At 35.4% G+C, this 14,557-nt stretch overlaps 1 protein-coding gene across 34 annotated transcripts in view; it reads left to right on the top strand.

Annotated features, from left to right (window-relative positions):
• Positions 1 to 14,557, top strand: part of EIF4G3 (eukaryotic translation initiation factor 4 gamma 3) — a 371,563-nt gene that overhangs the window by 154,583 nt on the left and 202,423 nt on the right. For 13 of the 34 annotated variants that reach the window (XM_039473805.2, XM_039473813.2, XM_010345498.3 and 10 more), the window contains 3 exons: positions 4,504 to 4,599; positions 5,994 to 6,107; positions 9,909 to 9,941. In XM_039473805.2, the coding sequence (XP_039329739.1) occupies positions 4,570 to 4,599; positions 5,994 to 6,107; positions 9,909 to 9,941 (177 nt within the window). In that variant the 5' untranslated portion in view covers positions 4,504 to 4,569. The remainder of the gene's footprint in view (positions 1 to 4,503; positions 4,600 to 5,993; positions 6,108 to 9,908; positions 9,942 to 14,557) is intronic. The other 21 variants (XM_074380218.1, XM_039473822.2, XM_039473817.2 and 18 more) reach the window with 5 other exon arrangements.

The following is a 14,557-nucleotide window of genomic DNA, read 5'->3' as shown; positions in this document are numbered from 1 at the left end:
CAGAATTTAGTTTAGTTGATGGCAGAATTTTAAAACGAGTAATGGCGATTTATCTCTGACTTTTATGTAAATTACTTAATATAGTGCCTGAAACCTAGTAAAAGCTATATAAATGTTTTGTTATAATTATTTTTGTTAGCTTAAGTCCATTGTATTATATTGTGAAAATAGGAAATGTAGATTAATTTTACCACATATCCATAGTTTGAAAACCATCACATCTGGAGTCTTGTTACACCTAATATTCTGCATTAGTTTGTTCTGTCTTATATAATAGAATTCACCATTTCTACCTATGGTTGACTGTCCAAATCGCTGTTTTTAACATTATTAGGGATTTAAAGGTGGTATGTACACCATAAGGACTGTTCTAATTGGCTTTTCTTCAGTAACATTGTTAATTTACATTTTTTGCTGGGTTTTGCTGTCATTACTGTGTTATATCCCTGACAAGTAACAAGCTTTCAGAAACGTTTATTGAAGCATAAAATTAATGATGAATATGAGCATGGATGTCTGTAACTCATCAATTTGGACAATACAATGGATTGCAGTGTAAATTCTATATGTCACCCATATGTCCTTGGAGAAGTAAACCTTTGTGATGTCTTGCAAAGTATTTGAAAAGGGAAAGTGCAGATTCTCTAATTATTATTAAAATGATCCTTTAGATCTATCCCTAGTTCTCTATGCATTTGATGTGAAATATGGCCAAAGTATATTCCCATTGAAACTTTTGCATTATTTTTCAGCCAAGCATGGTAGCAAATTAAGGAAATTATTCTAGAATAAGTTAATTGATCAATTTAAATTATTAAATACAGAGAAGAGATCGAAAGAGTAGAGACATCTTTTACAGTTGCACTGCTTGCAGCAATGATAGGTAACAAGTCATACTGTTCCTAAGAAATTTCTAAAGGCATCCACAAAGAATGGAAAAACGCTCTGAAAGGCTGCTGAGTGATCTATTGGCAAAATTTCTTTATCGTGTGCCACTGTTAAGCATTCCATATTGCTAATGTTAAAATGGCATACATTGTGACAGAACAATTACTTGCATGTGTGGCTGCATTAGAGATTGTACTTTGCATTTGATGAAACTACTTTTGTACAGAGTCAGAATTAGCTCTTGGCATATATATAATGTAAATATAAAAAGTACTTGATTATTTTTTTAGTCTGTTTAGGCTAGAAAATCTAAGATATAAGAAAATACAGTCTTTGTTTTATTAGTAATCATTTTGAGAGCAATGATATAGTCTGGAAAAAGGCACATTGGAAACATTTTGACAGAGCTCCAGTAATATGTGTGATCAGAAAGGGTGTTGTTTCTGAACAAAAGAACTTTGTCTTTGAATGCTAATTCACATATTGTATTTTCAATTGGCTGTACGTTGACTTATTTGGCTTGAGTGTAGAAGGTATTATTAAATTTTTGACTGAGGTCAAATATGGCCGTTATGTATATTTTTAGCATGTTCAATGAAATACAATGCATTCCCTTTCTTTTTCTGTAGTACAACAGCTATGAGAGAACAAAGTGTTTCCCTAATTCTTTGACATAGAAAGAGGTAATATTTCTTTATGTTTTTGTAAGTGATATATTTCAATGTTGCATTTAATATCTTGACAGCTAGAAACTCCTGCTTCAAAATACCACCAAATTAAATGTGAATGGTGTCAAAGTAGATCCTAAGATCAAAGAGCCTCAGAACTGAGAAATGACTTTCTGAACACTTGATTTTTTTTTTAACTTAACGAAGAATGAAATTGATACTGTCTTTTAAAACTATATTCAAATTCTAGAATAGAAGTTGAAGAAATGCTTTTTCTGAGTGAAGCCAGAATTGATAAGAAATTCATTCCCCATGTTTTCTTAAGTTAAAATAGTCAAACTTCCAGCCTTTCATAATTTGAATGTGATACATACAGGTAAGCGTTGTGTCTGAAACAGTGCTGAAAATAATCCTTGTTAAGAAAAGTTGAATAATTTTTAGGTCTTGTTTGATCCATTTATTAATTATTTGATAGACATGACATTCTTTACTGCCATGTTTTTAGGTTGGTGGCTAGATTTAATAGAACTAGTGTAGGAAAGGAAATCAATCTGATGTTGAACTTCTGTGTCCACTACAGAGATGGCTGTATAGATTACTGTGTTGAAAGGTTGCCAGATACCCTCTGTGTTTAATATGAAGCCATTAATTTTGTTTCATATGACTCAGTGACATAGTACATAATTTAAAAAAAAGGAAAATTTTGTTTTTTTTATTTGAAAGGTATGATGAATCCTGTCAAATATTTTCTTTAAAATTGGTGATCCCAGCTGAACATTAAATGGTCAACAGATGCCAAAAATTGTATAAACTTCTTTTTAAAAGTGGCGGGGTGGGGTGGCTCACGTCTGTAATCCCGGCACTTTGGGAGGCCAGGGTGGGCGGATAATCTGAGGTTGGGAGTTTGAGACCATCCTGACCAACATGGAGAAACTCTGCCTCTACTAAAAATACAAAATTAGCCAGGCGTGGTGCGGCTACTCAGGAGGCTGAATCCGGGAGGCAGAAGTTGCGGCAAGCTGAGATTGCGCCGTTGTACTTCAGCCTGGGCAACACAAGAGTGAAACTCCATCTCAAAAAAATAAAGTTAAAATATAAAAAAAGAAAAGCAAAATTATACTACTTTATAGGTATATTATTTACTTTGTTATCTTAGGTAAGATACTTAAATTTTTCAGTCCTTAATTTTGGGTAAATAAAGGTGATTGTGGACTATTTTACTTTATCTCATGTAATCTTCACAAACTGCCTTGTGAGGTAGGTGTGTTCCTTTTTGCATTCGTGGGAAAAATAAATGAGTTGCCCAAACTAACACCACTATTCAGTAGCAGTTGTTAGAATTTTAGTCCAAGTCTTGTGGTTTTGTGTCCGTTGTTTCAGTGGTGGCATTTCATTTCAAATATGTTACAACCATTTTTTAAAAAAATTCAATAGCACACAATATATTAGTCTATAACATTTGTCATGGATTTACGATGAAAAGATTATGTTTTTATTTTCAGAAAATAAATGGTAAATTAGCTATGTGTATTACATTATCACTTATTCTAAGGTTTTGTATAAGGTTCTTACTGGTTGTTGATTTTTATGGGATCATGTAAAAGTATTAAGGTATGTAAGCCTTCAGAAAATTACAGCAGTACATAACAGTTAACTGTGTGGACCACTAACTGTGGCTCTGAGATGTCTTCCACAAGGAAAGTACACCATAGCAATAGCAAGTTCTCTCATCCATGTTTGATTTTGTTTATGGTTTGGACTATTTCAGAACTCGATGAATTCACAGTGGTCCTCTTTGCACTGATAATTTCAAATAATTGCACCTCGTCTTTCCTTCATCTTTTTGTGCTGCCATAATCATGTATATGAATGTTCTGGTTGATGCTTTCAGGAGCATCAGCAATGCTGAATAGAAAGGTAACCACCAGATTCTTACTAGGTCATGATGTCCTATTTCTAACCGTGATGATAAAGCATGCATACATTGACAAATAAGGAATCACTGATGATTCGAGAGCAGGGAAAATTGTCGTGAACCTCAGAGGCAGGTTAAACAAGTGTGGAGTGATCAGCCTCAGATAGGATGTGCAACTCAAATATCTAGAAAAAAGTGGCAGAATAATCTGCTCTCAGCCTGTCAGTTTTGTTTCATTGTACTGACAACCTTAGCTGGCATCATGCACCATGAAGAAGTAAGGTGAAACACACAAAAGGGAACATTCTGGGATTCTTTTTCTAGCAATGTAATACTTGTGTATAAAATGCCTTAATGCACAAAAAAAGAAAAGTGATTGCACCTAGATTTTGAGTTGCTGATGTCCTTTTATCATGAGAGTTATGGTAACTTAAAAAGTGCTGCACTAGCTGGCAAGAAAGCTCTTGCCTGTAGTTCCAGCTACTCAAGAGGATGAGGCAAGTGGATCTCTTGAGCCCTGGAGTTCAAGACTAGCTGGGGCAAATACCAAGACTCTTATCTCTTTAAAAAGTACATTAAAAAGTTGTTTAGGTGCTTTGGGAAGCCAAGGCAGGAGGACTGCTTGAGGCCTGGAGTTTGAGCCCAGCCTGGGCAACAAAGTGAGACCCTGTCTCTAGGGAAAAAAAAAAAAATTAGTCCAGCACCATGCTGCGTGCCGGTAGTCCCAGCTACTCCAGAGGCTGAGATGAGAGGATCCACTTAAACCCATGAGTTTGAGGCTGCGGCAAGCCATGATAATGCCACTACATTCCAGCCTGGGTGACAGAGCGAGACCCCAGTTCATTAATTAAAAAAAAAAAAAAGGAACTACACTGATTTACAGTTACTGGATATTGTGATAAAGTTAAATTTTTAAAAAGTAGAACTGTAAACCACGTTAGTAACCAGTTCTGTAAACTTTTTAAAAAACATCTTGAATTGCCATGCAATGCTTTTTCAAAATATTACATTGTTCTTGCCATTCTTTGACAGACCCCTTATCCCTCTGGACAGAATGCAGGTCCAACCACGCTGGTATACCCTCAAGCCCCTCAGACAATGAATTCACAACCTCAAACCCGTTCTCCGGTAAGTAAGCAGAAGCTTGTACTAAATTATATTCTCTACCGATGTTTGTGTATGTAGTGGCTTGGGTTTCATTGGCAAATATTTTTACTGGATTTTGGAAGTTTGTTCCAAAGATGATTTATTATTACTACTGCTACTATTACTTGTTAGCTTTGCATTTTCAGACCTTACCTATAGTAGTAATTAAATTCATTGAGAAAAGAAGTGGAGCTTTTAACTCCCCGCCCCTTTTTAATACTTTTCTGTAGCATGATTTTTGTTTAAGTCTGGTTGCATTCAAGTTTTCTTCATTTCAGCTCTTAATTTTTGTTAGTTGTACTGTTCAAAATTCAGGTAAGAGTAAAGTACAATGATTTTAGGAGTAAGTTGAATTTCACTAATTAAATTCTCAAATTCCAGTGGTTTGGGGAAGCAGGACTTTCGAATCAGTGTTATTAGATCTGTTCTAACCATTTGACAGTATGGATATATGCATGACATATACCAGTGAGTGTATTCATTTCTTCAAATGATAAATAAATTGTGATACAAATGTAAATGCTATCATCCTCTTTGTTCATCCTTTACATAAATTGCAATAAGTACTGCCAAGACTGAGAATTTACACAAGGTTCATCCTTTGTTTTACAAAAACATACAGTGGCTTCAGCTCTGCATTCCTTAGAACATCGTTTCCTTCCCTGCATAATTAGCTTTGGCTCAAAAGTGCTTCTGTAGCATCTCACATTGTGTAACTCACATCCCTCTTTGTACCTCAGCTGAGTGTATTCTTCAGAATACAGGGATTTCTTTTTGTTCCCTGCCCCTGCTTTTTTGCCTGGAGGGCAGGAATACCTCATTGCATTAGCTCCTATTCATTTCATTTCATGCATGAATTTACAATTGTTTAAATATACCAAAGACTTACTCAGAGAACTAGGAGAGCATAGTGTGTTCCAAAATGTAATCTCTTTCTTATCCTTTCCCTATTTTACTTTTCCCTGTTGCCCTGTTCTCCAATAACTGTTCTTAAGGTTCCGGTTCTCCCCAGTGGGTGGAGGAACCATTCTAAATAGGTGGGACTTTGGTCCTAGTTGCCCGTTGGCTTGTCTCATTTTTTGCTGAAATGGTCAATAAGATGTTTAATACAAGTTTTGTTATGAGAGTGGTTTGGGGATGTGTACACTTGACTAGTTGGGCCTGAGATCTCACCAGATCAATTTAGATAAGCCCCGGTTCTAATAATTAAACATGGAATATTATGGTAAGCTCCTATTGCAAAGAATTCTTTGGCCCTCTTTCTCTATACCCCACCCCTCTTTTCTGATTATCAGAAAATGAATTAAATTTACATGGTTAGAACTGGCGCAGAACCTGACTGAAGAGCTGCATCTCTAAACCAGTTTTTTTGACAGCCCAGCAGAACAGTGCCAATACATTGCACAGACAACTGGAAGAGGAGGAAGGTTTTCGAACAGACTCCCGTTTACAGGTCCTTGGCTGGAAGAGGCTGGATAAAATACTGCATTGTAAGCAATATAACAAACTGTACTTCTTGCAGGCAGTGGTGCCTCTGGCACTTAATATTTTTGACCACATCCATTTATTGGCTGATGAACAGAATTGCATTGATTGCTTCCTCTGTGAAAGTCTAACCTAGCATGGCAGTTTCTGCCAGGCATAGCAGGGTAAAGAATAACAAATTGGGTGGGTGTTCTCTATTGGGAATTAGTCAGGAATAATTTGGGTGTTTAGATTTTTCTTTATTTTAAACTTGAAGTGAGATATCCCTTTCAGATAAATTTGAATTTAAAAGATAAATTTCAAGGCTTCTTTTTACTTCCTTTCAATTTTATAATTGAATATTAAGGAGGAAATTGTCTGTAGTTGTCAGCCATTTTTCTGTGGTCATAAACTCTTCTGATACTATCCTCTATACAGTTTTTGCCATCTGCTCTGCTAGTGACCATTACCCACCCCATTACTAAAAACCACACACATAACATTCCATTACATACCCTAAAACAAGTGCAAGACTAGCAGACCCCAGACTACTCTTGCTTCTTGTTTTGGGTTTGATTTTCTTTATTTCATTACGGGTTTTTTGTTTGTTTGTTTGTTTTTGTGCTGGGAGGGTAAAGTTGGGGTCTGAAATTTGGCAGGGTTGCATTTTCTGTTTACATCCCAAGTTGTCATAGTCTAGTCTCATCCATCTCAACAGCTGTCCCAACTCGTGAGGAGAGGTAAGCTGTTACATTAAGGAAGGGCTTTTTCCTGTGGCTTTGTAGAGTAGCTAAAGCTTACTCCATTCTATTTCTGCATTAATAGGCCATTGGCAATTGCACAATTTAGGCTTTTCTGTTCTTCCCTGGACAGCTGCCTTTGCAATCCAACTGGCTTCAAATGGCCTCCCTCCCTCCCTCCTTCAGGTTATCTTTGTGCCTTTCTTTTTACTTGATGCTTAGTATCTTAGTTAAATTCATAATATGGAAAGAAAATCTTCTTTAAAAATAATAAAAACACTGATAAGCTTTCTATCTGTTCCATTTACTTGTTTTACTGGAACTTTTAAACAGTAGTAGTAGTTTTTTTTTTTTTTTTTTTTTTTTTTAATAGCCTATCTAAAGTAGTGAAGCTATTAAATACTTAATTTGGAGAGGGAGACAGTTTGGCTTTTGTAGTAACTGTAACCATTGGTTATTTCTATATTTTGTGGTGTTAAGTGTCAAAGTTATGTCAATGTTATGTTGGCCATGCTCAGTTACCAACTGTGCACACAAGGGGTAAGTAAGTGGGTGGGTGGGTGGCATTAACATTGGATCGAAGTTCACAGAAGGCTGCTTTCCTTTATATCTACTACAGTCCTCACCATCTTAAAGACCCTTCTTTAACAAAAAGCAAAGAAAAAAGAAAGAAAATTTTCTATTTTTAATATGAGCCAGCAGCGACTACAGTTTGTTCTGTTGCTTACAGCTACCCATAGGATTAAGACTATTGTCACTTCAAATGAAAAACTCAATAGCCAATGGTGACTAGTGCAAAATAGACTAGGGTACTTTCTAGGGCACTTTTCTACTAACTTAGGTTGTGATTTTCTTTTTCGCTTTTGTTTCCATATATGTGTAATTTTATAAGATACTCTTCTTGTTCATAGAAAGTTCTCTTTTGACTGGGACATTCAAAACGTACAAAGTTTTAGCTTTTATTTTAGAGCCTTGAAAATGGGACCTTGTCTGTGGAACAGTGATAAGACAGGTACTGCCATACTCAGGTTAATTTTGTAACATGGCCCTTCTCTTCCACTTTCTTCAAACGTGTCATGAAGAACCATTTCACTTCCACCCGCTCCTTTCATACCACATGGGTGGTATTGCCTGTTCTTGAAACTTGATGTGCATAGTAGAAGTATTATAGTTTGTTCTCCTAATGGGAAAACTGAAAATATAAGACCTCAGTTTCTTTGAAGAGATAGTTTTCTGCAAGAACTGTAGCTGCCAGTTATCATTCTGAAAAACTATTCTATAGTGATTAGCAAAGTATTATGGCTGACCTAATATAACCCAAGCTTATAAGTCACTAATGTACTTTTCATTACTTGAGCAAAAGTTGACATTTTAGCTAGTGAGGTGAATTCTTGACAGAGCCACATGTTGTACTGCAATATGTTGGAAAAAATTTTTTTTGTTTGTTTTTTTGAGATGGAGTCTCATTCCATCGCCAGGCTGGAGTGCAGTGGCTCAACCTCAAATCACTGCAAGCTCCGCCTCCCAAGTTCAAGCAATTCTTCTGCCTCAGCCTCCCGAGTAGCTGGCACTATAGGCGCACACCACCTTGCCCAGCTAATTTTTGTATTTTTAGTAGAGATGGGGTTTCGCCATGTTAGCCAGGATGGTCTCGATCTCTTGACCTTGTGATCTACCTGCCTTGGCCTCCCAAAGTGCTGGGATTACAAGCATGAGCCACTGCTCCTGGCCTGTTAAAATTTTAAAATATGAACTGATGGTAGTTGGGGAAGTAATTCCAAATGTTTTGCAAATCACTATTGCACGTAAATGCTGAGCATAAGAGATTGTCTGTAGTGTTAAGCTAACAGGAAGAAGTCTCTATAGAGGAAATGAGACAGCCAATGACATATATTTTAGCTCCTTAAATATATTAGATTAAAGCCCTGTATATGATATGCATTAAACACTGCTTTCTAAATATTTTCTTTCATTATTTAAGAGGGTGGTTAACATTACAATAGTTAATGTATTAGTAGCCAGAATATGACTCTACCTACCCCAGTATTTTTCTCTGTTCTTTTCAGTTAAAATGTATTGGAACCCAAATTTGGCCTAGTGAATTACTTGGTCTTAGAGGTTTAGCAATTAAAATTTGCATAGGTGAAAAATCTTTTTCTTTTATTCTAAGTGGAAGAGTTGGAATATGTATTTGTCACTTTCAAGTCCTTTATGCTTTAGCTGAGGAGTTACATTTCTTTATGCTTTATTCTTGGGTAACAATAGGTACATATATACACTGCTTTGCTGTTGTCTGTAGTAATTAATAGATTTGACTGATTTACTTTTTTTCTTCTCAAGCCTATAAAAATACCACTTGAATTAATCTTGTTAGAGACAGATGTTCTTTACTAGCTGTTTGCCTTGACGTGCCTTGTATTAAAGTATACTAGTTAACTGCATTTAAACTTAAACATATATATGTATGTGTGTGTATATATATATGTGTGTGTATACATATATAATAATAAAAAATGTTTTTCTTTAACTCCAAGAAATAAAGGAAGATACTGAAACTTCCATTTCACAGATAAAATATTGCATTTAACTTAAGAAAATTTGCAGGTAGTCCTGTTACATTTTTTACTTCCTGCTGGACTTCATAATTATCTCCTGGCTAGGTCTTGTAATATAAAAACTTTCTCATTTCCTCCAGCTGTATCACTTACATATAGCGTACTTGATTTTCATGTTTATCTTAATATAACCACTTAGTTTTTCAAACTTGGTTTTGCCTTATTTTAGGGTTGATGTTTTTTAAAAATATATTCCTATCAGAGAATACCTTACATGCCTAGCAGCTTAGCCTGTTTCTCTCCCAGCTGATAAATGAGAAACCATTCTGATAGTGGTGTTAACTTGTTGAATCTTAGTACCTGTCTGTCACTGTCCTGCAGCAAAGCTTTGACTGTTTTGTGTATTGTTTTTTTATTTCCCCCTGTGGGTTTTTTTTTCTTTTGGCATATTGTGTGACATTTTGGTTTTTGTTGTGGTGTTTCTGACTCTTTGTGCCTTTCCTTTTGTGTTTGTTTTCCCTCCTTTTCTCAGTTTGCAGCGGGGCCTCGACCACCCCATCATCAGGTACTGTACCCTTGCCCCTTCACTATCACCTTTAACTAATAGGTGGGGGCTTTAGTAGCTGCTGACTCTTAGAATGCTGCCATCCCATAGAACTACTCAAATTACTCACTTCAGGAGTAGTTTCTATCTGATATAATTCAGCTCTCTTTGCCCTTTATTAATCTCACCGCATTTTGTTATTAACAAATCTGTTTGCCTCTGTTTATGGCACATTTTAAAAATGCTACAGCTTTCTTTCCTTGCCAAACAAAAATTGTTTCTAAATTTACACAATTTTGAAAAATTTAGATATTAAGCATTTATAGACTTTGTGGATATCTGTAGTAAGTTAAATTTAACTGAAGGAAGCAGGCAGCATTCTATGGGTTTTCTGTTAACATTCTGATATAACCTGTATTGATGTGTATAAAATAGCATTAGTATTTCTAAAAACACTTAATCTCAGTTACTAACTTAGATCTAATAATAAATTGTTTAAAAATAATGTACATCCATTTGCTAGATAGAATTACTTTTATTCCTAGGACGCATAGAAAATAGATACCTTAATTAATTTAAATAACTTTATCCTATTGATTTTTTAAATGAAATAATTGTATGAAGTAAAATTTCAAAAGTATGTTTATGAACACTGTCATTTAGCAGGAATCTGTTAGCGGTGGCAAGACAGAAAGACTTGCAGGGTTCTCCCCTCAATGCCCAGTAGCTCTTTATGGGATACTCTGAAATGTTTTCTCCTGCCGAAAGAGCTTTGGTTTAGAGTCTGTTCATATTACAAGCTTTAGTATGTAACCAGCTTTGTTAAGCAAGTCTTTTTCTGCATCTCAGTTTCCTCATATGTAAAATTGAAATGAATAACCTCTGCATTAGAAGTAGTATAAGCATCTGACAGAAAATAAGCAGTCATTAAGTGGTAGCTGTCTTTAATATCATTGGTATGAAACATAGTATGGTTGGATAAAGTAAATGTTACTAGTACTTACCTGTGTTACCATATTTAGAATTCTTATTACTGAGTAAATAGATATTGTCCAATTGAAGGCTTCATTGTCACTCATTGTCTTGAGTGATTTAGTGCATGACTCTATTTCTTAAACTGTAGTCCTTCCAATCTGGAGGATGTAGAGGCAAAGCAAATCTGAGTTATTAAAGGTACCTTGCAGGAGGATGGTTACATGAGGTGGATGGCTTTTCTTTGGGTTTCATAATGAAATAAAACCCAGGGGTAATTTTTTTGTATTGAGAGATAATATTGTAAAGTATTAATACTTTAAGAGCTTGAACTTCACCATCAGCTAGACCTAGGTTTGATTCTTTTATATTAACCAAATGTTCTTGGATAAACCTCTGCTTAGTTTTCTCACCTGTGCAATGAAGACAATAATACCGTGTCAAGACTACTATGAGAAGTAAATGAGATAATGAAAATAAAATGATTAGCAGGGTGTTTTGCACATAGTAACTAGGATGTATGATTAGTATTAAAAATACTATTGATAATAAAAATAATAGTTTCTTATGTAAAAGAATGTTTATAATTTTATTTAAAAATTTAGTCAAGGGCCATAGAGGCATTGCTTAAATTTTAATCCAGGGTCAAGGCAAATACTTCTGAAAGAGAGACCTTGGGGATTCTTGCTCAAGAAGCAGAGTGAGAAGAAGCTATTTATTTGAGAAATAACTACAAAGGAATTAGGGTGAAAATGTTTTCTGAACTCCTCTATGTAAGGCACCTGTTAATTTCTTTGTTCACATGCTTGTGTTTTTCAAACCTTGGTTTATTTCATAAGTCATTTCAGATAGCTTAAGGAAGACTATTAGTAGAAGGAATAAACATTACCATTGGCCACAGTTACTTAGGCAGATTGTCTATATTGTAGATTGCTAGAATGATGAGTGAATTTTGAAACAAGAACCATATTGCTAAATAGGCCAGGTACGGTGACCCACGCCTATAAGGGAGGCTGAGGTGGGTGGATCACTTAAGGTCAGGAGTTTAAGACCAACCTGCCAGCATGGTAAAACCCTGTTTCTACTAAAATACAAAAATTAGCCGGGCTTAGTGGTGCATGCCTGTAATTCCAGCTACTCTGGAGGCGGAGGCAGGAAATTGCTTGAACCTGGGAGGCGGAGGTTGCAGTGAGCCAAGATCACACCACTGCACTCCAGCCTGGGTGACAGAGCGAGACTCCATCTCAAAATAAAATAAAATAAAATAAAATAATTCCTAAATATCCTGGGCCTTTCTTATTAAGATTAGTAACTCTTTTAAAGACTATTGATTAAAAGTTTTAAGTTCTTAATAAAAGCAGCAGAAACTTTAAGGCTGTGTTTCTGCTACTTGTGTTTGATAGTAGTGGTTCTAAAATTAGGATATTGTATTTAAGGATTTATAGCCAGACTTGGGAAATTCTGTTTTCTAAGAAAACTTTTTTATGAGCTTTAAACTTATGTGGTACATTTTGCCTTTCTTTAATTCCAACAGTTGGGGAAAACGTTTAGAAATCTTTGTGAGAAAAGATTGATTTCCTGCATTTTCATGAACAGTATAACTCAGTAAAGTGTCAGCAGATCAGTCGTTTAGCTGTATGATGATACTCATGAATTTATGGCTAGTTTAGATTATTTTAAAAATAGAACTATAGGCCAGATGCGGTATTTGATGCCTGCAGTCTCAGCACTTTTGAAGGCTGAGGAAGGTGGATCACTTGAGTCTAGAAGTTAGAGATCAGCCTGAGCAACATGGTGAACCTTCATCTCTACAAAATAAAAGTAAAAATACAAAAATTAGTTGGATTTGGTGATGCATGCCTGTAGTCCCAGCTACTCTGGGAGGCTGAGGAATCACCTGAGCCTGGATGGTCAAGGTTGCAGTGAGCTTTGATTGTGCCACTGTTCTCTAGCCTGGATGACAGAGTGAGACCCTATCCCAAAAAAGTAGTATGTATGTGTATTATATTTATTATTTACTTATTAGCAAGAAAAATAATTATCATCTGACAATAGTTCTTGAGTGCCTAAGATGCAGCATAAATCCAGAGCCGTGGTTTTTAATTCAGAAAATTCAGGTAGCTGGCACTTTTTTCTTTGTTACCTTTTTTCCCCTAAACATTAGTTAATTTTTTTTCAGCATATCACAGAGAATTGAGTAAAGGCTGTCTGCACCCTTGCCTCAGGCAGCAACAGTAACTACCTTGAATAGAGAAGGAGAAAGACATGAGGTTGAAGTGGCATAGCTGAGCAGAGCTAACTGAACCAGCATTATATATGGTATAGGATAAATTGTTAGGAAGAGTTTGCTATTCTGTATCCACACAAGATGTGGGGCCAATTTGGTTTGTTTCACTATAGAATAGGTATTGGCATTTGGGTGGGATAACCAGTTATCAAAATTACCCTATATAATACAATTAATTTAGCATCCTTTGGGCTCTAAATGCCAGTAGAATTCCCCCAGTGACAATTAGAAAACAAAACAAAAACACTTCCATACATTTCCAAATACCCCCCATGGAAGTGATACTATTTTCCATTTGAGAATTGCTTACAAATCTGTATTTCACAGGATCTTCTCTTCAGATCCAAAGTCAGTAGAGGCCTAAACCCTGAAAGATTTACGGAGGAGTTGCTGATAATACAAAACAAGACATAGAGACTTGCATAATGGAATGAAAGCTATTAGAGGAAAACAAACATTGAGTGGTATACAGAAAGTATACTTTTGAAGGGAAAACATCCATGTCCTGGAATATTTTGGCTTTGACATAATTAAGATTTAAAATTACATTGAAGGCGCAAATGGTTTTTCCATCTGTGGTGGTTTGCTTTGGCCAGTGAATAGATTTATTTGTCCTTTATTGCATTATTGCATTTTTCATCCGTGGCTACCTTTCTGATCACTTTACATTCTTTTATGCTTTGATCTCAATTTATTTTTTTGAAGGAATTTGTTGTTGGATAATGTTTTTAATGATTGTTGTTTCTAAAGTCTGATAGCAAACATAAAACTTTTTGCAAATGCTTAGTAAAAATTGCAAAGTTTGTTCTATAGCTATTGCAAAAGAGAAACAACGATTATTTAGATAGCCTTGTTGGAATTAATTGCTTCTGAAAAGAAAATATCCAGTTTAGTAATCTAGAACTTTCAGTATTTTTTCTGTGTCAGATGGAGTTACCTGAAATAACAAGATTTTAAATGGTAAACATTTTATTTGTTCTTAGTGGAATCAAGAAACTACTTTGGAGTGTATTTCTTGGAACTTCTTTTATTTTAGAAGGTCTTTTAACTATGTTTGGAGGGCTAGAGCTCCAGTTAGGATTATTTCAGCCCCATCTTCTTTCTGATACTGCCATTAACTTTTGTCTTTTGTGGGGATTCTTTAGATGAATAAGGATGAGCTATTCTTTTTGTGTTTTATAACCTGAAGAGCTTTTAGAATTACAGTTTTCTTCAAAGATAAAACAAGAAGTGCCAAGTCATTTTATATGCAAAACATTCTAGGCTTTAGAAATATGTCAACTATTTTTGCTCCGATGCTTGAAAATCCCAAGGTAATTAGAACAGAAAGTACACTCAGAATTACAGCAAGCCACTCGGTATTATGTAGATTCTGAGT

Source organism: Saimiri boliviensis, chromosome 11 (genome assembly GCF_048565385.1).
Source record: "Saimiri boliviensis isolate mSaiBol1 chromosome 11, mSaiBol1.pri, whole genome shotgun sequence".
Lineage (NCBI taxonomy): Eukaryota > Metazoa > Chordata > Mammalia > Primates > Cebidae > Saimiri > Saimiri boliviensis.
This window is presented reverse-complemented; position numbering and strand designations above follow the sequence as displayed.